Below are 24,638 nucleotides of genomic sequence, written 5' to 3'. Positions count from 1 at the left end.
GGGATTACAGGAGTGAGCCGCCATGCCCAGCTTGTTTGCTGCTTTTTAATTGCCTTTAGCTCAAAATAATTCTTTTTTTTTTTTTTTTTGAGATGGAGTCTCGCTCTGTTGCCCTGGAGTGTAGTGGCGTGATCTCGGCTCACTGCAAGCTCTGCCTCCTGGGTTCATGCCATTCTCCTGTCTCAGCCTCCTGAGTAACTGGGGCCATAGGCAGCCGCCACCACACCCGACTAATATTTTGTATTTTTAGTAGAGATGGGGTTCCGCTGTGTTAGTCAGGATGGTCTCGATCTCCTGACCTTGTGATCCGCCTGCCTCTGCCTCCCAAAGTACTGGGATTAGAGGCATGAGCCACCACACCCAGCCTAGCTCAAAATCATTCTTATTTCAAAAAGGCATATTTTGGGGTGACATATTTTGGTTTTCTTCACTGCAATATGACAACCCGGAGGACATTATCTTAAATGAAATTAGCCAATCACAGTGCTTACTGGAATAATTCCATTTATATGAGGTATCTAAAATAGTCAAACTCAGAAGCAGGGAGTAGATAGTGGTTGTCGAAGGCTAAGGGGCTGGGGAAATAGGAACCTGCCATTCAGCTGGTGTAGTTTCATTTATACAAGGTGAATGACTTCTAGAGATCTGTACATTGTGCCTACTGTACACTTAAAAATCTGTTAAGAGGCCAGGCATGGTGGTTTATGCTTGTAATCACAGCACTTTAGGAGGCTGAGATGGGAGCGAAACAGGAGAGTTCCCTGGCTCCCCTTGCAGGACATGCAACAGGGGTGTTGCTCTCTGTTCAGCTGCCACAAGCTCAAACCCCTTATAGGAGGGGGAGCATACAGACAGGCAGGTGCAGGAACCAGAGCGAGCACTTTTGGGCTCTGGCCCCATGGCAGCTTCTAGGGGTGGTGCTTTGACTCCTGAAGCCCCAGTGGGCGTGCTACAGTGCTCTTTTAACTCTGCCATCTGCAGATGGCTTAAGTGTTAACCAGCTCAGTGCCTCCTTGGTATCCAGGCCCTTGTCCAGCACCCAGGAAGAATCAGGTTACACACAGACTTGAAGAGTGGTGAATGTGGGGGTTTTATTGAGTAGTGGAGGTGGCTTTCAGCGGAATGGATGGGGAGCTGGAAGGGCGATGGAGTGGAAAGATGATCTTCCCTTGGAGTTCAGCAGTCCTGTGGCAGAACTCCTCTCCAACTGTCCCCAGCCAGACTCCTCTAGATGTTCAGATGCTCCTTCTTTGCTGTGTCATTCTTCTGTTCTTTGGCTCTTCTGCTCATCTCCTCATGGACCCAGGGGTTTGAGGTTTATATGGGTACAGGATGTGGGGTGTGGTGGGCCAAGAGGCAATGTTTGGGCACGAAAACAGGAATGCCTGTTCCCATTTGGGGCCTCGGGTTTCCAGGCTTGAGGGTGGGGCTTTTGGCAGGCAACTTCCCAGTATTTCCCTGTCTCCTGTTCATATCAGGAAGATTGATTGGGTCTATGAGTTTGAGACCAGCTTGGGCAATATAGTGAGACCTCTGCCTCTACAAAAAATGAAAATATTAGCTGGGAGTGGTGATGTGTGCCTGTAGTCCCAACTACTTAAGAGGCAGAGGTGGGAGGATCACTTGAGCCTGGGAGGTCGAGGCTGCAATGAACTGTGGTCATGCCGCTGCATTCTACCCTGGGTGACAGAGTGAGATCTCAAAAAAAGAAGAAAAATAATCTATTAAAAGGGTAGATTTCATGTTGTGTTCTTACCACAATAAAATAAATTTTAAAAACAAGAAGCAATAAAACTTTTTAAATTAAAAAGTTAAAATGAGGCCGGGCGCGGTGGCTCAAGCCTGTAATCCCAGCACTTTGGGAGGCCGAGACGGGCGGATCACAAGGTCAGGAGATCGAGACCATCCTGGCTAACATGGTGAAACCCCGTCTCTACTAAAAACACAAAAAACTAGCCGGGCGAGGTGGCGGGCGCCTGTAGTCCCAGCTACTCGGGAGGCTGAGGCAGGAGAATGGCGTAAACCCGGGAGGCGGAGCTTGCAGTGAGCTGAGATCCGGCCACTGCACTCCAGCCTGGGCGACAGAGCGAGACTCTGTCTCAAAAAAAAAAAAAAAAAAAAAGTTAAAATGTATTTATTTATTTATTTATTTATTTATTTATTTATTTATTTTGAGACACTGTCTCACTCAATTGCCCAGGCCAGAGTGCAGTTGTGTGATCTCAGCTCACTGCAAACTCCACCTGCCTAGTAGCTGGGACTACAGGCACACACAGCCATGCCCTGCTAATGTTTTGTATTTTTTGTACAGACAGGGTTTTGCCATGTTGGTCTGGTTGGTCTTGAACTCCTGACCTCAAGTGATCCACCCTTTCAAGTGCTGACATTACAAGCATGAGCCACCACACCTGCCCTAAAATTAATTAATTAATTCAAAAAATTTTAAAAAATTTTAAATTTTTGACAGGGCATAGCAGCTCACACCTGTAATCCCAGCACTTTGGCAGGCCGAGACGGGTGGATTGCATGAGCTCAAGACCAGCCTAGACAACATAGCAAAACCCCATCTCTAAAAAAAAGTACAAAAATTAGCCGGGTGTGGTGGCACACGCCTGTGATCCCAGCTACTTGGGAGGCTGAGGCAAGAGGATTGCCTTAGTCCAGGAAAGTGAAGGCGGCAGTGAGGTGTGATTGTGCCACTGCATACCAACCTGGGCAGGTGAGACCCTTTCTCAAAATATATATATATATTTTTTTACTTAAAATGGCTGGGCCTACAGAACTTGCATGGAAGATGGAGAGAGTTGATTTTCAAAATCTTCTGTTTTTAAAAAGTACACAAGTGCCCGGCCATGGTGGCTCACGCCTGTAATCTCAGCATTTTGGGAGACTGAGGCGGGTGGGTCACCTGAGGTCGGGAGTTTGAGACCAGCTTGACCAATATGGAGAAACCCCGTCTCTACTAAAAATACAAAATTAGCTAAGTGTAGTGGCACATGCCTGTCATCCCAGCTACTCGGGAGGCTGAGGCAGGAGAATTGCTTGAACCCGGGAGGCGGAGGTTGCAGTGAGTCGAGATCGCGCCACTGCACTCCAGCCTGGGCAACAAGAGTGAAACTCTGTCTCAGAAAAAAAAAAAAGTACACAAGTAACAGATTTCTAGTATAAAAATAAACCAAACAGTACATAATGTGATCCTCTGCCTCTCTTCCCCACTTGTAGATGGCACTCTCCCCATGAGTACCCTCAGTGATAACTGCTGTCTGTACTCATTAAGACATTTAAAAATGCATAAATGTTTTAAAATGTAGATTCTATTTTTATTCAGGTATGATTAGGCCAACAGATCAGGGAACAATTGCCATTTAAAAGATAGCTTATTAGTCCTCGTTCCCAAGAGGAGGGGTCACACTGCACAGCCGCGGGAGAGAACACCGAGGTTGGTCACAGGCAGAGGACAGGGGAACTGTGGTTTTCAAGGGAAGGAAAGGATGAGGCAGGGTAAGGCGGCTAAGCAGGTGGAGGACTAGCTAGTTGGAATAGTGTCAGCTGACTCTTGACTGTAGACTGCCCTGAGTTGTCTGATATATGACGTCAGGGTGATTAGGGTAGAGAGATCGTGGCCTTGAGTATAAAAGTCTAGAAAAGAAGGGATTTGGCGGTAGGGCTCTCGATTGGTTAGTTTGCATCTCTAGGGATCAGCTAATCCTGGGAGGGGTAGTCCCTCCCTGGTCAACAAGGCCCGAAAATGTCAAAGCATCAATATGGAAACTAGAAAATGTGGGTAATACCACATAAAAAAATCTCTTAGGTTATTTTCCAACTTTTCCTGATCACAAATTATATAGTAATAAAAATCCTTATATAGATTTTTGCATGGGTGTACAATTCTGTAAGATACTTAGAAGTATAATTTCTTTTTTTTTTTTTTTTTTTTTTTTTGAGACGGAGTCTGGCTGTGTCTCCCAGGCTGGAGTGCAGTGGCGTGATCTCGGCTCACTGCAAGCTCCACCTCCCGGGTTCACGCCATTCTCCCGCCTCAGCCTCCCAAGTAGCTGAGACTACAGGCGCCCGCCACCACGCCCGGCTAGTTTTTTGTATTTTTAGTAGAGACGGGGTTTCACCATGTTAGCCAGGATAGTCTCGATCTTCTGACCTCGTGATCCACCCGCCTCGGCCTCCCAAAGTGCTGGGATTACAGGCTTGAGCCACCGCGCCCGGCCTAGAAGTATAATTTCTAGATTAAAGGGTTTACATATTTTAAATATGTAATTTAATAAATTGAAATTAAAATTTAATTTCCAAAAAGTGAAACATTTTAATGATCCCAGAAATCGTATATGGAGAGGGTCCTTTTTCTCATACTCTCAGTAATACAGGATTTTATCAGTCTTTTAGTCAACTTGGAGAAAGAATGTTAGCAGTCAACCACTAGCAAAAACTAAGCTAGGCCGGGCGTGGTGGCTCACGCCTGAAATCTCAGCACTTTGGGAGGCCAAGGCGGGCAGATCATGAGGTCAGGAGATGGAGACCATCCCAGCTAACACGGTGAAACCCCATCTCTACTAAAAATACAAAAAAATAGCCGGGTGTGGTGGCAGGCGCTTGTAGTCCCAGCTACTCGGGAGGCTGAGGCAGGAGAACGGTGTGAACCTGGGAGGCAGAGCTTGCAGTGAGCCAAGATTGCGCCACTGCACTCCAACCTGGGCAACAGAGACTCCATCTCAAAATAAATAAATAAATAAATAAGCTAATGTGAAAATGTTAATATCAGACAAAAGAGAATCTAATGCAAAAAGAATTTTAAAAGGCAGAGTGGCAATTTTACATGGTTTAAATTTAATATCTAATTATATAGCTTCAAAACGTATAATGCAAAGACAAATACAAGGATAATTTACTAAATCTGTACTTGTTATAGAAATCTTCAAAATAACTCTTTCAAAGATGGTCAGATCAGGAAGAATAAATAAAGATAAAGAGGATTTGAGTTAACAGAACTAACAAATTTAGGCAGGGTGTGGAGGCTCACGCCTGTAATCTCAGCACTTTGGGAGGCCAAGGCGGGCGGATCACTTGAGGCCAGGAGTTCGAAATCAGCCTGGCCAACATGGAGAAACCCTGTCTCTACTAAAAATACAAAGATTAGCCGGGCATGGCAGCGGGGGTGCCTGTAATCCCAGCTACTCGGGACGCTGAGGCATGAGAATTGCCTGAACCCAGGAGGCAGAGGTTACAGTGAGCTGAGATTGTGCCACTGCACTGCAGTCTGGCGACAGAGTAAGACTGTCTCAAATAATAACAATAATAATTAACAAACGTGACCTACTAGATATAGACAAGTAAACAGAGTATCACTTTCTTTGAGAATTTCCATGGTGCATTTAATACCTACCAGAACACACACACAAGCATCTTAGATTAACTGAAAAAGTAAGTTGTCCAAGAATAGTGACTAACCATAGTTTAGGTTATATCCTAAGGAAAGTGTCCATAGAAAGGGCAGGATAGTTCAAGCAGGCTTTGCAAATAGAAAAGCCAGCCACAACAAAGAAAGCCTCCTATGTGGCTTCTGCTGAGGACTCCCCCTGGACTCAAGAGTCCCTAGGCCCCTGTGTCTTGTCAGCACTCTGCTATTTTGGGGCTAAGGAGCTCAGGCTTCTCAGACGTGGCCTAGGAAACATAGTCTTCTAATCCAGGAGAATAAGAAGATTTAGGACTGACGTGGGTACGGTTAGAGAAACCACCCGACTATGTAATCGCCCCCTTCAAATCCTCCTTGGAGACCTGATCTGACTGACATCGGGGGGTGCCTACTGCTTCGAGGCAGGAAGCCTGAATTTTCTTCCCTGTCACTGTGAATGCTTCGCCAGGGCTGTGAATGTCACCATTGCTTTTCAGGGAGAAAACATGCCAGACTAGGGCTGCACCTTCTTTATTGGCTCTGTAGGTCTAAAAGAAATCAGATCAGCCTGGGATCCCTCAGCCAACTCTGAAGACAGGATGGGGATCACGCCCGCATGTTAAAGATCACGCCCTTGTTGTGTCTCATGGTAAATAAAAAACCCAGCAAAGAAGGTAAGAACTTTCTATCTAGCCTAAAGTAGAAATGAGTGAGGCCAGGAGGGCGACAAATTTATGTTTTTACCTAGGAAATAAATACAGAGTTGTTTTGGTGACAAAGGTCAAAGACAGCTCCTCTGTTATCTATCAACTCATCCAGATGGGGTCTTTGCTATCTGTGTGATGAGATCTTCAAGTGCTGGGTGACCATTCTGCCCTGGATTTCTTGGGCTCACTTGGTGGACAGATTAACACTTTTTTTTTTTCCTAAGAGACAGAGTCTCACTATGTTGCCCAGACTGGAGTGCAGTGGCTATTCCTAAGTGTGATCATAGCACACTACAGCCTCAAATTCTTGGGCTCAAGCAGTCTTCTCACTTCAGCCTCCTGAGAAGCTGGGACCCCAGGCATGCCACACCACCACGCCCAGCTAATTTTTGTTTTTCATGATAATGTAAGGCATTGATGATGCTAAGTCAAATTCTAGAAGGAGAAGGGGCCTCACCCACTTTGGGTGGATATGCTAATCACCTGGAGAGATGGCTCAGCTTGGGAAATCACCAGGGGGAGAAGACAGCTGGTGATTACCAAAGGTGCTAATTCAACAATCTCAGGCTCCCTCAAGCTCATTTTCCATGGCTGACTTTATGACGTTTTCACGTTTTTAGTTTTTTTCCCTTGAGAATTATTCTACTTCCCCTTTCTATTCATTTCTCTCTCTTTTTTTTTTTTCTTGAGACAGAGTCTCACTCTGTCACCCAGGCTGGCGTGCAGTGGCGAAATCTTGGCTCACTACAGTTCAAGAGATTCTCCTGCCTCAGCCTCCCGAATAATGTAGCTAGAATTATAGGCACGTGCCACCATGCCCAGCTAATTTTTGTATTTTTAGTAGAGACAAGGTTTCACCATCTTAGCTAGGCTGGTCTCGAACTCCTGAGCTCAGGTGATCCACCTGCCTCAGCCGCCCAAAGTGCTGGAATTTCAGGTGTGAGACACTGCGCCTGGCCATTTTTCTTATTGATTTCTAGAATGTTCTCTGTTTGTCTGTAGATGACTCCATCTTCTTCTCTTAAGCAGTCATATGTGATACCTAGTCAGAGCCACTTTCTAATTTTTCTTATGTGTAAAAATTTTAGAAAAATATTTATTGATTTTTAATTATAAAAGCTGTAATAGATGTATATAAGCTAAAAATGGAAATCTCTCACCCAACCTCATTCTTCAGAGGTAATTACTGTTAATACCTTGGTGTATAGTCTTTTATTTTTATATACTTACTGACTTTTTTTATACAGATGGTATCACACTAGACATGCTCTTATGGAATTTGCTTTTCTTCATGTAACAATGTATCTTGGGGCTGTTTTCTCATGATTGCATATCGACTTGCCTTGTTCTTTGTCATGGTGGAATACAATTCCATTGTTTTTAAAGCATCGTGATGTATTTTTTCGATTCTTTACTGATAATTACTTAAGGTGCTTTTTATTTGAGGAGGAGAAGGACTTTAAGAGATTTCTGAGGATGTCATTTAAGAAAGTTCCTTATCTATGTTTTTCATGACGATGACAAACATTTGAAAAGTACTCCTCATATATAACCTCACTTTACGCTCCAAACAACCCTGTAATGAAGTTACCATTATCCATAAATAACAGAGAAACAGATGAGACCATGGAGCCCCAAGGCAGGGATCACATGTGCCTTTGTTGTTATAATGGTAACTAGGTACCCCTTTCCCCCTTCCACATGACATAGGAAAACATATCCTTTTTGTCCTTGGTGACAAAAGGTCACCAAGAGTTAGTTACAACTACCTGATGGGAGATTTCATTTATTTCATCTCTTGTGGTCGTTCTAAAGAGTTTATTGGTCCATGATAGATATCAACTTCCTTACTCTAGAGCAATGCTATACTTCTATCTCCAATAAATTCTTTGTAGGTCATCTTATTCTGCCACCATTTTTGAATTTATAAATTCATGAGAAAAAAGTTGCCTAAGGGCAAAAGAGGATTTATTTAACAAGAATCTTTGACCCAGCAATAATCACTATCCATCCCACTGATTCATGTAGCATTGAAATAGTATGCCTTTTACTGCCTCCAAGAACATGTTTTTGATTGTTGATATTTAAAGATAAATATGATACCAGATTCAGTCCATCAATATATATTGAGGTTTTACTGTATACTAAGTACTTTAAATATATTATTTATGATCCTTGAAGATATATAGATGAGAAACCTGAGTCTCTGAGAGTTTAAGTGTCCAAAATTGAGTGAGAAGGTGAACAAAAATTCTCACCCACATCAAACACTCTTAAATACACAACTTGGCTATGCAGGCAAGTTACCAATGTATCAAAGCAACTTGTGAGTCATTAACAAGCAGAATCATTGCTGAAGTCCCTTCTAGTTCTAAAACTGTGCAAATACTTAGGAGCAGTTTTGTTGGTTTGGACATGATGGCTTCTCACTTTACCCAAACTCAGATTCTGGTTTCATGACATCTCATAGAACTGGGAACCATTTGGCACACAAAAAGAGATCACAGCCTTTTTTCCTCTGGTTATTTATTCAAAATAAACTAGCCAACATAAGCAAGGTGAGACTTTAATTTTGATTTGCAAAGAAAAAGACAACAACTCTTTGATAATCCCCAATACCACAACCTTCAAAAATAGGGGAGGAGAATGGGGTAGAAATGAGGTAGAGAAAAGAATAAAAGAAGTGGAATTCACTCTTGATGTTAAGTCAGTACATCTCACATTACCTCCTGAAGAAGAACTAGAGAAAGTGTCGTCTTTGTTGTATAAAAAGAAATATAGCATAATGATCCCACTACGCTTTGGATGTATATCCAAAGGAAGTGAAATCAGTATTTTGAAGAGACAGCTGCATGCTCATGTTTATTGTAACATTGTTCACAATAGCCAAGACATAGGATCAACCTATATTCCCATCAGTGGATGAATGGATGAAGAAAATGTAGTATATATGCACAATGGAATACTATCCAGCCACAAAAAGGATGAAATCCTGTTCTGTGTGACAATATGGGTGAACCTGGAGGACATTATGTTGAGTGAAATAAGCCAGGCACAGAAAGACAAATACTGCATGATCTCACTCATATGTGGGAGCTAAAAAGAGATCATGAAAGTTGAGCATAGAATAGTAGCTACTAGAGACTGGGGAAAATAGAAGGAAGCAGGAGATGGGAAAAGTTGGTTAACAGGTACAATGTTACAGTTAGATAGAAGGAATAAGTTCTGGCACTCCATTGCACAGTAGGGTGACTATAGCTAACAATAATGCATTGTATATTTCAAATAGTTAGAAGAGAGAATTTTGAATGTCCTCATAACAAAGAAATGATAAATGTTTAAGGTGATGGATATGCCAATTACCATGCTTTGATCACACAATGTATACATGTATCAGAATATCACATTGTATCCCATAAATATGTACAATTATAACATGTCAGTAAAAAATAAATAAGGCATAAAGTTTATTCAGTTAATATTTATGGAATCCCTACTATATGTCAGGCACTGTGCTAAATCCTGGGGTTAAAATGATGAATTTGCTTGCAGTCTTTCTCTGAAGGAACTCACAGTCTAATAGTACAGAGATACGAGATTAAAGACTGTAATATGGTATTGCAGTGATGGAAATGTGAACAGGATATTCAGGAGCTCAGAGGAGGGGCATGTCAAGCTGGCTTCTTTAAGGAAGGTGATGCTTAAAGTGAGCCTTTAGGAATGAATAAAGTTAGCCAGCTTAAGAGAAGTGGGATAAAAAGAATATTCCAGGTAAGAGCAAAAACACAGAGGTCATAGTAGTTAAAGTACAGAGTTTGAAGAAAGGGGAGAAGAGAGATGAGGCTTTTGGGGAAGACGTGTGTTTTTTGTTGTTGTTGTTTTAGGCAGAGTCTTGCTCTATTGCCTAGGCTGGAGTGCAGTGGTTCCATATCGTGGCTCACTGCAACCTCTGCCTCCCAGGTTCAAGCCATTCTCCTGCCTCGGCCTTCCAAGTAGCTGGGATTACAAGTGTGCACCACCACATCTGGCTAATTTTTTTTTTTTTTTTTTTTTTTTTTTTTGAGACGGAGTCTCGCTCTGTCACCCAGGCTGGAGTGCAGTGGCCGGATCTCAGCTCACTGCAAGCTCCGCCTCCCGGGTTCCCGCCATTCTCCTGCCTCAGCCTCCCGAGTAGCTGGGACCACAGGCGCCGCCACCTCGCCCGGCTAATTTTTTGTGTTTTTAGTAGAGACGGGGTTTCGCCGTGTTAGCCAGGATGGTCTCGATCTCCTGACCTTGTGATCCGCCCGTCTCGGCCTCCCAAAGTGCTCGGATTACAGGCTTGAGCCACAGCGCCCGGCCAATTTTTTTGTATTTTTAGTGAAGATGAGGTTTCACCATGTTGGCCAGGCTGGTCTCAAGTGATCAGCCCACCTTGGCCTCCCAAAGTGCTGGGATTACAGACATGAGCCACTGCAACTGGCCTGGAAAATGGGTTCTGTTTGGAGTCTGAGACACCCCAGTGAAAGTTCAGGGAGCTGAGTATGTGGGGCTGAAGTTGAGGGATCATCTGGCATGGAGACAGAGATCTAAGAGGTAGGAAGTGATAGCTGAAAATGTGAGAGTTAATTAAACCAGCCAGGGAGCATATACCAAGTGAGATCAACAGATATTTGAGACTAGAATGCAAATAAAAATCAACATTTAAGGCACAGACAGAGGAAAGTGAGCTCAAGAAGCAGAGAGAATAAGAAGTCAGAAAGATGGGAACAAACACAAGAGTTTGGTATCACAGAAGCTCAAGGTGTAGAATTGAAATAAAGGTGTGGCCTGGCCAGTCGCGGCGGCTCACACCTGTAATCCCAGCACTTTGGGAGGCCGAGGCGAGGCGAGCCGATCACGAGGTCAAGAAATTGAGACCATCCTGGCTAACACAGTGAAACCCCGTCTGTACTAAAAATACAAAAACGAAATTGGCCAGGAGGCTGAAGAGGGGAGAATGGCATGAACCCGGGAGGCAGAGCTCGCAGTGAGCCAAGATCGCGCCACTCCAGCCTGGGCGACAGAGAGAGACTCCATCTCAAAAAAAAAAAAAAAAAAAAAAAAGAAAGAAAGAAAGGTGTGGCCTATGGAGACAAATGGCCTTGCTGTTCCGGCAAGGTAACGACTGAAAAGATGAAGGCATTAGAGACATCAGGAAAGGCTTTGATCAACAGTGAGGATGAAAAGGGTGATTTTGAGGGGAAGTAAAGAGAAAATCTGTAGTCTACGCTTGAGATAAATCTGGATGAGAAGAGAAGAGAGGTTGGGTGACAGAGGAATATAGGAGGTCAAGGGAGGAGGAGGTGGCAGATGAATTGCTTTGAGAATGCAGAATAAGAGATTTCAGTATGTTTCTAGACTGAAAAGAAAAGGCAGTGGAAAGGGTGAAAACGGGAGACCTAGGGAATGACAAATGGAGGGAACTCTCAGGGGAGGAACGTCTTATGCACTGAGACTGGAGAGGTGGGGAGGATGATCTCACATGATTCATAGACAATTTGGCCCACCCGATTTAATACTCTGCCTGAATCTCCTATTACAGATTCTCTCTTCTTTTTGTCAGCAAACAGCTCACTGTCCTCTGGATCTGCTGCGTCCTGCAGGAGCACTGCGCTTCAACTATGGGAAGCGGCACCTCCACCCGACATCATTCTGCTTTCCAGAATGCAGAGAGAAGTAAGTGTTTCCCACTTTCCAAACCAGCTGTGGGTACCGCAAAGCCCATATTGCATGGAGAGGGTTGGGGGTTCTCAGGGTAGAAGCAGAAAACCCTTACATTTCTCCTCAGGCTAACTCTTAGAGGTCAGCTTCTCCTTCTTGTGACATGCCCACCAAAATGTCCAATTGAAGTATATTTGACAGAATTAAAATTTGCTCAGGGAGTTAGTGTAGTCCATTGGGGTTGATCCCAAACTACCCAAGTACAAATGAATGAAATAAGGTTGGGCAAAGAGGGGATGAAACACATTCCAAGCAGAAGGTAGAGGATGTCCAAAGGTCATGAGGTGGGAAGAAGGAAGCATGAGCTCCCTCTAGTGGCTAATCTAACAATTTTTTTAAAACAATAGGCCAGGAGTTGTGGGTCACACCTGTAATTCCAGCCCTTTAGGAGGCTGAGATGAGAGAATCTCACTTGGGCCCAGGAGTTTGAAAGCAGCCTGGGCGACAGAGCAAGATACCATCTCTAAAATAAATAAATAAATAAATAAATTTGAGACGGAGTCTTTCTCTGTTGCCCAGGCTGGAGTGCAGTGGCACCATCTCTACTCACTGCAACCTCCACCTCCTGGGTTCAAGCAATTCTCCTGCCTCAGCCTCCTGAGTAGCTGGGATTACAGGCGCTCGCCACCATGCCTGGCTAATTTTTGTGTTTTGTTTTTAATAGAGACGGGGTTTCACCATATTGACCAGGCTGATCTTGAACACCTGACCTCAGGTGGTCCACCTGCCTCGGCCTCCCAAAGTGCTGGGATTACAGGTGTGAACCACCATGCCCGACCTAAACAAAAATTTTTTTTTTTTGAGACCAAGTCTCCCTCTGTCGCCCAGGCTGGATTGCAATGGCACCATCTTGGCTTACTGCAACCTCCGCCTCCTGGGTTCAAGCAATTTTCCTGCCTCAGCTTCCCAAGGAGTTTGGATTACAGGCGGGTGCCACCATCCTTGGCTAATTTTTTGTATTTTTAGTAGCGACAGGGCTTCACCATGTTGATCAGGCTGGTCTCGAACTCCTGAACTCAGATGATCTGCCTGACTCGGCCTCCCAAAGTGCTGGGATTACAGGCACGAGCCACCACGCCCAGCAAAAAAAAAAAAAAAAAAAAAAAAATTAATTAGCTGGGTGTGGTGGTGAGCACCTGTAGTCCTAGATACTTGGGAGCCTGAGGTGGGAGGATTGCTTGAGCACAGGAGTTCAAGCCTGCAGTGAGCTATGATCATGTCACTGCACTCCAGCCTGGGTGACTGAGTGAAACCATTTCTAATATGGTAGGGATATAAACTTCGATATAAATTGCAAACATTTTTTCCCAGTTTGTCATTTGTCTGGGCCAATTTTGGAATTAGCTTCAGCTCAGGATTTCCTTATCTTGTGAATAACATGAATTCAACCCACACACGCCACAGGTTGAGACTTCCTATCTCACTGAGTTCTAGGCCAGCTCACCTCCTGCTACCACAGGGGCTGGTAGGCAGAGATTTATTAGATCGCGCAAGGTACAGAAACTTCCCCAGCTCCTGCCTTTTCACAGACAGTCCATTTACCACTCCCTGCCATGCACAGAACCCAAGAACTCACTCCCATCCCCTGGGTGTTAAACCCCCAGCTCCTGAGACATGTGGATTCCCCTGGGGCCTGCCTGATTTCAATGCCTGTAACTGCCTTTGGTTATGGGTTCTGTCTTCATTTCTGGCACCCGGAGATCTCCCTTCAATGCTTTTGATTTCAACTGTCAGTTAAAAAGAAATTTAGCTCATTTTATGCAGCTTTTTTAATGTGTTGGAGTGTGAGGGAGTCCTACATCTGCTTAAGCATGCCGTTTCTTATTGGAAGTCCATATTAGGCTATTTTCCTTAAAGGGATGTCATAATTCATTAATTTTTTATTGGTTACCTTTTGGCAAGCTTATACTTCCATTAGAGAAAGGTACTTCTTCCTAAAGGCATCATTTTTTTCCCTTTAAATCAGTGTTGTATAGAGAGACATAAATATTCTTGACAAGATGATAAAAATAAGAGGGTAACCATCAAAAAAATTCTCTGTTCTATTTTTCTTAAATAATTTATCTGTTCTCCCACACCCTACTGTGCATTGCCTTGGTTCACAATTTTCTCACAGTGTTGTTACATGTAGAGTTTTTACAGCCCAGGTGTATTTGTAATTTGTACCCTAATAATTTAGTTTACACATGGCCCAAGTAAGAAGGGCCTATACATTTTTGCATTGTGCTATTAAAAATACATAATGGGTTAAAGGATTTTAAAAGATCCGGAGCCCATCTCAGTTAAAAGCAAGCCAGCTCCCCGCCACACCCTACCAGATAGCCAACTGGGAGGAAGAAAAGAAGAGGGAGAATGAAAGGTGTTGCCCACTTCTGCTGCGTGAGTGGCCAAAGCAAGACTGAGAATATAATATGTATGTCTCATCACTGGCAACACTGGCCTTAAAATGCTCAGGGCAAGGCGTTAGCAGACAACATTGATGTCCATGATCTTCCTCAGTGGTCCTTACTTAAGAATTAAGTACGGAGCTTGTTAAACCTTCAGATTCCTTCCTGGATTCCACCTGTAGAGATTCTGATGTTGCAGGTCCAGGGTGAGGTGTAGCAACCTGCATGTTTACCAGGAATCTCTAAAGAATCTGTGGCACCAGCCCTGGGCCTCCCATTCACTATTCTCTTTTGTGTGTGTGTGTGTGTGTGTGTGTGTGTGTGTGTGTCAGAGTCTCTAACCCAGGCTAGAGTGCAGTGGTGCAATCTTGGATCACTGCAATCTCTGCCTCCCAGGTTCAAATGATTCTCCTGCCTCAGGCTCCCAAGTAGCTGGGATTACAGATGCCTGCACCATGCCCAGCTAATTTTTGTATTTTTAGTAGAGATGAGGTTTCACCATGTTGGCCAGGCTGGTCTCGAACTCCTCACTTCAGGTGATCCACCAGCCTCAGCCTCCCAAAGTGCTGGGATTATAGGTTTGAGCCACCGCGCCCGGCCTCATTCACTATTCTGAACATGGTTTTACATAAGTCAGTCAGTGGGGTTCAACCTCATCTCTTACTATTTAGCGAGTGCCTTTGAGAAATACTAGTAGTATGAATTTTGTTTTCATAGGAAATCAAGTTTAGCTTTGTTTTTTAAGTTCCTCCCAGCTTCTCTTTTGCCACATCACCATCATCTTTCCTCTTAGGAAAATCAGCAAGAATTCTATTATCTCTCTAATGCAAACTAAATATATTAAATCAATCTGTCTACTATTTATGAGGTTGACCTGAGTCAGCCTGCAGGGTGTCTAATCCAGCTTTATCCACAAATAGTCCATTCATCACCAGCAACGTATCTAGGCCTTGGAGCTTAAAAAGAATCTAGTTATGTGGACAGCTGTTCCCTTCTCTGACAACAATGCTTAACCACAGGTCCTAAACCTTATATAAAGAACAAAACTCTACACCCTAACCTGCCCTACCTGGTCACCTGGCACAGGTCCTGGCAAAAATGAGAGGCCCAGTGGGCATGTGGGGGACTGCATGGTCAGTGCTGTCTATCTATGGGGGTGCTTAAAGCCTGCAGGGATATTACGGAACTGGGGGTGGCAAGCATGGGAGCTGGGAAACGCTTGCTGCCCCCGACATCGTAGGATGCATTCATTTGCGTATCTGTCTATTGTTTCTTTTTCCCAGTCTTCATCTGGTCCCGCCGCTTTTCCAGATGAGGACATTGAGGCCCCAGATGACTTGCCTGAAACCACAGAGCTTGTCAGGGCAGTTCTAGGTCTAGAACCCAGGTGTCCTGACATCCAGTCTATTGTCACAATATCAAAATGTCCACCCCATCCCCACATTATAACCTGTCAGGGATGCTGCATCCTTGCAGAAGAGTTTACATTTCCTTCTAGGAATCCTGGCAGTCCAACCTTTTCATCCCTACACAGAAATGTTTTCATCAAGACATGGGAATTCTAATAAACCTACAGTGACATTAGCATAACCATCAGGCAGGAATGAAGGGGAGGGGCTGGAAATGGGGAAAAACACTATTACCAGCAGAAAGGGAGATACTTCTTATGGGCCTCAATGGGTAGTGCTTCCGCTCCATCTTGTCCTCACATATACAGTGGGAGAGGGCTGAGCAGCTTCCTCTCCCTACCCCTAAACCCCTGGCCCAGGGAGTCCCAGCTCACAGGCTTGCTTCTCCATCGGTGTCATAGCCTTCAAGGCAGCAGCCCTGATCCAGAGATGGTACCGGCGCTACGTGGCCCGCCTGGAGATGAGGCGGCGTTGCACCTGGAGCATCTTCCAATCTATAGAATATGCTGGGCAGCAAGACCAAGTCAAGGTACAATGAGATGTGGGACAGAGCCACCTCCTGCTCTGCCTTTCAGCCCTTGGGCAGCAGGGCTTGGGTGCTCCGAAGGTGAGGCCAACTGGACCACTTGTGAGTTCTCTTTGCCCTCACCTCTAAAGCCACGTCTCCTTGGCTTCTTCTGCAGCTCCATGACTTCTTCAGCTATCTCATGGATCACTTCATCCCCAGCAGCCACAACGAGAGTGAGTATGAACTGCCACATGTCATGTCCTCCTGTCCCAAGGCCACAGATTGCAGGGTGAGGTGGGGGATGCCCAGGGAGTGAAATCGTGAATCTGATGACAGCCAGGGAATAAGCAAGGGACTGACAAGTAAGAGGCTGGGGTTTCATGCCGGGTTCTCCTAAACACACACCTGGAGAGAAGAGTTTGAGTGCAAGGAGTTCATTTATTAAGTTCAAGAAACTCTGGGGGTGGGAGGGAGTGGGGAAGGGATTCAGGAAAGGAACGGCAGCCAGTCCAACAACTCAGTGTGCCTGGGAAATAGTGCAAAACACAAGCCTCAGAATTATCCCCGCTGCAGGCAGAGGGAACTGGAGTTTTTCTGTGTCAACTCCAAGGAATCATTGGTTGAAAGCAGCTGGGGAGGTGGGGGGAAGAATAGGAGGCTTTTTCTTTTCTTTTCCTTTTTGAGACAAGGAGTCTCACTCTGTCACCCAGGCTGGAGTGCAGTGGCATGATCTTGGCTCACTGCAACCTCTACCTCCTAGGTTCAAGTGATTGAACTTCAGACACCGAGTAGCTGGGATTACAGGTGTGCGCCAACACACCTGGCTAATTTTTAGTATGTTTAGTAGAGACAGGGTTTCACCATGTTAACCAGACTGGTCTTGAACTCCTGGCCTCAAGCGATCCACCTGCCTCGGCCTCCCAAAGTGCTGGTATTACAAGTGTGAACCTCTGGGCCCAGCCAGGAGGTTGTTAATTCCATAGCATTTCTGGCCTGCCACCCGGATCCAGGAAATATGCCCTCAGTCTAGAGACGCAGATGCTGGCAGCTGGAAGCTGCTGGAAGGCACTGCCAGGTCTGATGCACCTGTTGCACTCACTAAATGCAATATAAATGCTTGTGAATGATTTTTCCACCCTGGCTTTCCCCTTTCCTTCTGCTTGCAAATCCAGGTCCCAACATTTCTGTACTCTCTAAGTCTGACAAATCTTGATCTTTTAGAATAAAAGTAGAAAGCATGACTTTTTCCTCCTTCCCATGCTAGTCTGTTGTCACTTTCTCCTTCCTTTTTCCTCTTCTGTGCTGGAGCTGAAGCTGAAGCCAGATTAACCATGTCCTGCTTCAACAGCCCAGGGAAGGACTTTTTTTTTTTTTTTTTTTTTTTTGAGACAGGGTCTCACTCCATCGCCCAGGGTGGAGTGCAGTGGTGTCATCTCAGCTCACTGCAACCTCTGCGCCCCAGGCTCAAGTGATCCTCCCATCTCAGCCTCTTGAGTAGCTGGACCTACAGGTGTGCGACACCATGGCTGGCTAAATTTTTTTTTTTTTTTTTTTGAGACGGAGTCTCGCTCTGCCGCCCAGGCTGGAGTCCAGTGGCCGGATCTCAGCTCACTGCAAGCTCCGCCTCCCGGGTTTACGCCATTCTCCTGCCTCAGCCTCCCGAGTAGCTGGGACTACAGGCACCCGCCACCACGCCCGGCTAGTTTTTTGTATTTTTAGTAGAGACGGGGTTTCACCGTGTTAGCCAGGATGGTCTCGATCTCCTGACCTCGTGATCCGCCCGTCTCGGCCTCCCAAAGTGCTGGGATTACAGGCTTGAGCCACCGCGCCCGGCCTGGCTGGCTAAATTTTTAAAAATTTTTTGTAGAGACAGTTTCCTTATGTTGCCTAGGCTGTTCTCAAACTCCTGGGCTCAAGCAATCCTCCCTCCTCGGCCCCGCAAAGTTCTCGGATTAGAGGTGTTAGCCACCGTGCCCAGCCAAGGACTATTCTATAGTGCCCGCAGACTGCATGATCAGATGATCATAAGCTGATCCACCTTTTGTATCGGGACTAGGGGAATTCCTGACCCGCATGTTCACTGAGGACAGATTCACCCAGGACTCTGAGATGGAGAAATGCAGTGACTATGAGTCCATAGAGGTACCCGACAGTTACACGGGGCCACGCCTCTCCTTCCCGCTCCTGCCTGACCATGCAACTGCCCTGATAGAAGCATTCAGACTGAAACAAGTAAGCTCACCTGGGGAACTTGGGTCAGAACCAACTCCATGCAATGTGTAAAGGGAGACCAAACCCAGCACAGAAAGAATGGCCCCAGATTTAGGATGTTCATGTCATGTGTCCACTAGAGAGATTCTACCCCTGCTGTGCTTAGCCAGGACCTTGCGGTCAATCAGCCAGTTCTGATGACTGACAGCTTTTCTTCCTAATCACATAATCTCTCAGTGTTCATTCATCCCACACGTAATTACTGAGCACTGCTTTGTGCCCCACACTGCTCTGGGCTCTGAGGATACAGCAGTGAACAAAACAGATAAAATCTCTGCCCTTATGGGGCTGGCAATCCATCGGGGAGGCAGACAATGAACAATAAATAAGACAATTATGCTGTATATTAGAAGGTGATGAGAGCTATGGAAAAGAACAAACTAAGTTGTGGGTGGAAGAAATAGCAGTTCTATAGAGTTGTCTGGGAAGGTGATTTCTGAGCAAAGATCTAAGGTGGTGAGGAATGCTCGGGGGAAAGAGCATTCCAGGCAGAGGGAGGAACACATGGAAAATCCCCGAAGCAGAAACTTGCCTGGACTGTTCAAGAACTTCAGGAGGCCACTGTGGCTGGAGAAGAGGGAGCCAGGGGAAGAGTAATGGAGGTGAGGGGGGTGGACTTTTATTCTTCTGAAAAAGACAAGGAGACAGCAGACATAGGAATGACATAATCTGACTTGTTTTTTTCTTTTGTTTTGTTTTCTTGAGACGGAGTCTCGCTCGGTAGCCAGTCTGGAGTGTAGTGGTGCAATATCAGTTCACTGTAACCTCCGCTTCCTGGGTTCAAGCGACTCTCCTGCTTCAGCCTCCCAAGTAGCTGGGACTACAGGTGCCTGCCACCATGCCCATCTAATATTTTTATATTTTTAGTAGAGATGGAGTTTCACTGTGTTAGCCAGGATGGTCTCGATCTCCTGACCTTGTGATCTCCCCACTTCGGCCTCCCAAAATGCTAGGATTACAGGCGTGAGCCACCATCCCTAGCCCTGACTTGTTTTTTAAAATAATCATGCTGGTTGCTGTGTTAAGACAGTGTAGGTGGCCAGGGCCAAAGCAGGGAGACCAGTCAAGAGACTACTGCAGTGGTCCAGGCGAAAGACGATAGTGGCTTGGAACTCTGATGGTACGGTAGACGTGGTGAGAGAGAGTCAGTTTCTGGCTCTATGTCAGAATTCAATCCTTCCCCTCTTCCACATGAATGTAACTCATTGCAGGAGGAGCTGAGCTGATATATTCCAGTAATGACAGGATCAGTCAGTACCATCAACACACCCGCACTTAGTCATACTTTACTGAGACAATCACATGGTCCTCCCATGCTAAAGGCAAGGAAGGGTTTAATAGAGTAGACAGGAAAGAGAAAAGTAGCTCAATATTTGCAGAAGGAACAAGTGGGGATGATGAAAAGCAGAAACAAGGGCAGAAGTTGGGTGAAAAAGGAAGAATCCGTGCATAGTCCCAGGAGCCGTTTACTGGGGTTACTTTTGGGGTCTTGGGTGATTGGGGTTGTTAAGCAGTAAAGGGAAGGACCATTTTCCTTCACGAATATCAGTGTGGTTTTCTTCCCTCCCTCCGCTTCCTCCCAGTAGCAGCTCCATGCTCGCTACGTCTTGAACCTTTTGTATGAAACCAAGAAACATCTGGTGCAGCTGCCAAACATCAACCGGGTCTCAACCTGTTACAGCGAGGAGATCACAGTGTGTGGTAAGAGCCGGTCAGAAACGGCTTTCCGTGCTAGACACAAACAAGAACGCTCTACCTGTGTGGGGATGCAAGAGGAGTGGCTGCAGGGAGATGTGATGATAAGCCAAGTTTAACCCCTTCAGATTCATGATTTGCATATTCACTCCACATGTACTTAAAGAAGAGGTGATGGTGCAGCGAAGGGGACCACAGAGCTCAGGGCCCAGCCTCTGCTTTGTTTTCCCAAGCAATTCATATTGACTCAAACTCATGTTCTTCATTCAAAACAAAATCTCTGCAAATAACCAGACCCTCCTTGTTAGAAGATGGTTTATTTCATGGTACTTGAGAAAGCCCCAATGACTAGCAAATTATTCTTCCCATCCACACACATTCGTCTCCTGGAAAGAAGTCCTGTTAATGACTGTTTTCCCCATCTTATGTTTCCAGTTTTTTTTTTTTTTTTTTTTTTTTTTTGTTGTTGTTGTTGAGACAGAGTCTCCCTGTGTCGCCCAGACTGGAGTGCAGTGGCCGGATCTCAGCTCACTGCAAGCTCCGCCTCCCGGGTTCACGCCATTCTCCTGCCTCAGCCTCCCGAGTAGCTGGGACTACAGGCGTCCGCCACCTCGCCCGGCTAGTTTTTGTATTTTTTTTTTTTTTAGTAGAGACGGGGTTTCACCGTGTTAGCCAGGATGGTCTCGATCTCCTGACCTTGTGATCCGCCCGTCTCGGCCTCCCAAAGTGCTGGGATTACAGGCTTGAGCCACCGCACCCGGCCGTCCAGTGGTTTTTAACATCCACTGTAGACTGACGTGCCACACCTTAACCTAGTGGAGGGAGGCTCCAGTACACGAGGGATTGTAACTGGCACTGCTGGGGGCACCTGCAGCCTGCAGATAGGTCTTGCTTGCCTTGCAATGTTCATAAACTTTTAAAAATGGTATTTCAACATTTGAAATTTGTAGGATTTTATATTAAGGTCTAGATTTTGCTTTAAAAGTCTCCTGAAAAATCTTCTAACACTGGCTCATAAGTGAGTAGCTGCTTCCTACTTTAACATGGGCAAAATCTCTCCAGTTCTCATCTAGGTTTGCAACCCTGCATTGTTGTGTCCCATCTTTGCTTCAATAAAAATGTAGCTCATTTACTATTTACAATAATCAGGCAGAAAAAATATTATGCCTTCTACTTTCAATACTATCTCTGCAATAAGGAGAAATTATATTTATCCTTATCTTACATATGGAAAACTTAGTAACTGTAGGGTTTTGTTGTCAGATTCTTCTGGGTATTTTCTTTCTTATAATAAAAATTAGAAGCACTGGTAAGGAAAAATCAGAACTGATATTCTTTTTCTGTCTTTGTTAGGAGACTTACATGGCCAATTGGATGACTTAATATTTATATTTTATAAGGTATGAATATTCAAATTAAATTACTTTCTTGCTCTGAAGCTTAATTTAGAAGCTCAAATTCAGTATCAATTGAACAAATGCTTAAATATTACTTGAATTTTTAAAATATTATTTTTTATTTTTATTTTTATTTTTGAGATGGGGGTCTCACTCTGTCACCTAGGCTGGAGTGCAGTGGTGAGATCTAGGCTCACTGCAACCTCTGGCCTCCCAGGTTCAAGCAATCCTCCCACCTCAGCCTCCCGAGTAGCTGGGACCACTAGTGCATGCCACCATGTCCTTATTTATTTATTTATTTATTTATTTATTTATTTATTTATTTCAAACCCTTGTGTGGAGGGCTGACTTTCAGTAGATCACAGCGAGGGAGCTGCTCTGCTCAGTACGAAATCCCGATCCAGAAGCAGGTCATCTACGAATGGTTTAATGTCAGGTTCCCCACGAATGTGCGTTGTGTGACGGGCGAGGGGGCTGCTGCCTTTCCTGCTGCACCCGGTTTCCCAGGAGGAGGGACTCTCCAGACCGGCCGCGGGTCCCTGTGCGCTTGCGGGGCTGAACTGCCCGCCGGCCGGGAGGGCGGGAGACCGGCTATCCCAGGCCATTGGGAGACCGGCTATCCGAGGCCAACAGAGGCTCTGAGGCCAACCGAGGACCCGCAGCGCTGCCCTATGGTTCCGCCTGGGCGGGATTCTGACTTAGAGGCATTCAGTCAAAATCCCACAGATGGTAGGTTCGCCCCATTGGCTCCTGAGCCAAGCACATACACCAAATGTCTGAACCTGCGGGTTCATACCCAGCAGGATTACCTTGGCAACAACAGATCATCAGTAGGGTAAAACTAACGTGTCTCACAATAGCCAAATTTTTTATATTTTTTATAGAGACGGGGTTTCACCATGTTGGCCAGGCTGGTCTCGGAACCGCTGAGCTCAAGTGATCCACTCACCTCGGCCTCCCAAAAGTGTTGGTCTTACAGGCATGAGCCACCGCGCCCAGCCTAAAATACTACTTTTAATAATATTTGCTACTCTGCTGCAGCAAATACATAATAGAAAAGTCAGCACTGCATTATATTCTAGTAAATTTTTGCAATCTATTTAACAAATATAAAATGTTCGATTAATAACTAGAAGGGGCCAGGTGCAGTGGCTCATGCCTGTAATCCCAGCACTTTGGGAGGCCAAAGTGAGAGGATCACTCGAGGCCAGGAGTTTGAGGTCAGCCTGGGCAACATAGTGAGGCCCTGTCTCTTAAAACATAAATAAATAAATAACTATTCAGCAACTGATTTTCTTTCTTCTACATAAAGAAAACTGATTATTATCAAAACAACCAAAAGCTATTTTCATATATATTTTAGTTATAATGTGTAGAACACATAACAAGGGAGATGAGTATAATTTTTTAATGGAATATTACTTTCTACACATATTACATTTCCCAAAGCATTTTCCAATGCATTATCTTGTTTAATCCTGAGAAATCTATGGCAGGCATTATTATTTCTAGTTAAAGATAGTGTGGCCAGAACTTAAAACTGGCCTTCACATCACAAGTTTGGTGCCCTTTGCTCCACACCACATGGCAACACTCAGGCTTTGTCTAAAGGAGCATCTCATAACCTTAGCCTCCCTGGAAAGGAAATATAAGATCAATAGAAGTTATTTCTATCATTTACTGATGTTTCATGCTTGAGGAGACCTAGAAAGCAGAGAATTGGTGTTAGATGTGATTGTCAAATGCCTATTGGTTTTAACCTAATTTCCTATTTCCTTCCTCTCATTCATTCTTTGACGGGTCTTCTTGTTGAAAAGAATGGCCTCCCATCACCAGAACGGTCCTATGTGTTCAACGGTGACTTTGTGGATCGAGGCAAAGATTCAGTAGAGATCCTGATGATTCTTTTTGCCTTCATGCTAGTTTACCCCAAAGAGTTCCATCTTAACAGAGGAAACCATGAGGACCATATGGTGAACTTACGGTATAAGTCAAAACATGCTTGGGTAGTTGATGTTTGTTTGTTGTGATTGTAAAACATTATTTCTCCAGAACTTCTTATTTGTTAAATGACTTTAAAAGTAGTTTTCCAATTTTTTAAAAAAGCAGAATACACAATATATAACATTTAAAAAAATTTTTTTTTTCTTGGAAACAGAGTCTCCCTTGGTCACCCAGGCTAGAGTGCAGTCATGATCTCAGCTCACTGCAAACTCTGCCTCCTGGGTTCAAGTGATTCTCCTGCCTCAGCTTCCCAAGTAACTGGGATTACAGGAGTGCACCACCATGCCCAGCTAATTTTTGTATTATTATTAGAGACAGGGTTTCACTATGTTGGCCAGGCTGGTCTCAAACTCCTGACCTCAAGTGATCTGCACCCCCTTAGTCTCCCAAAGTGCTGGGATTTACAGACGTGAGCCACCACACACAGTCCGATGTTTTTTTGAGATGGAGTTTCACTCTTGTTGCCCAGGCTGTGCAATGGCGTGATCTTGGCTCACTGCAACCTCCACCTCCCAGTTTCAAGCAATTCTCCTGCCTCTGCCTCCCAAGTAGCTGGGATTACAGGCACCCACCGCCATGCCCGACTAATTTTTTTTTTTGTATTTTTAGTAGAGACAGGATTTCACCATGTTGGCCAGGCTGGTCTCCAACTCCTGATCTCAAGAGATACACTCGCCTCGGCCGCCCGAAGTGCTGGGATAACAGGCATGAGCCACTGCGTCCAGCCCAGAATTTTTTTTTTTTTTTTTTTTGAGACAGAGTCTTGCTGGGTCGCCCAGCTGGAGTGCGGTGGTACGATCTCAGCTCACTGCAAGCTCCGCCTCCTGGGTTCACAACATTCTTCTGTCTCAGCGCCCCGAATAGCTGGGACTACAGGCGCCTGCCACCACACCCAGCTAATTTTTTGTATTTGTAGGAGAGACGGGGTTTCGCCGCGTTAGCCAGGATGGTCTCGATCTCCTGACCTCATGATCCACCCACCTCAGCCTCCCAAAGTGCTGGGACTACAGGCGTGAGTCACCGTGCCTGGCCCAGATTTTTTTTTTTAAATTTACACATTATTTTACTATTCCAATGAAACCATTGAATTTGTTTTTGCATACACATACTCTAT

General features: G+C 45.0%; 1 protein-coding gene across 1 annotated transcript in view; it reads left to right on the top strand.

The window, feature by feature from the left end:
- Positions 1–11,753: 11,753 nt before the first annotated feature.
- Positions 11,754–24,638, top strand: part of PPEF2 (protein phosphatase with EF-hand domain 2) — a 32,285-nt gene continuing 19,400 nt past the window's right edge. The window contains exons 1-7 of the mRNA XM_050790840.1: positions 11,754–11,808; positions 16,051–16,178; positions 16,333–16,390; positions 18,214–18,389; positions 20,015–20,129; positions 21,477–21,523; positions 23,338–23,504. Of these exons, the coding sequence (XP_050646797.1) occupies positions 11,754–11,808; positions 16,051–16,178; positions 16,333–16,390; positions 18,214–18,389; positions 20,015–20,129; positions 21,477–21,523; positions 23,338–23,504 (746 nt within the window). The remainder of the gene's footprint in view (positions 11,809–16,050; positions 16,179–16,332; positions 16,391–18,213; positions 18,390–20,014; positions 20,130–21,476; positions 21,524–23,337; positions 23,505–24,638) is intronic.

Source organism: Macaca thibetana, chromosome 5 (assembly GCF_024542745.1).
Source record: "Macaca thibetana thibetana isolate TM-01 chromosome 5, ASM2454274v1, whole genome shotgun sequence".
Classification (NCBI taxonomy): domain Eukaryota; kingdom Metazoa; phylum Chordata; class Mammalia; order Primates; family Cercopithecidae; genus Macaca; species Macaca thibetana.
Note: the sequence above shows the minus strand (reverse complement) of the source record. Positions and strands in the feature narration are given on the sequence as shown.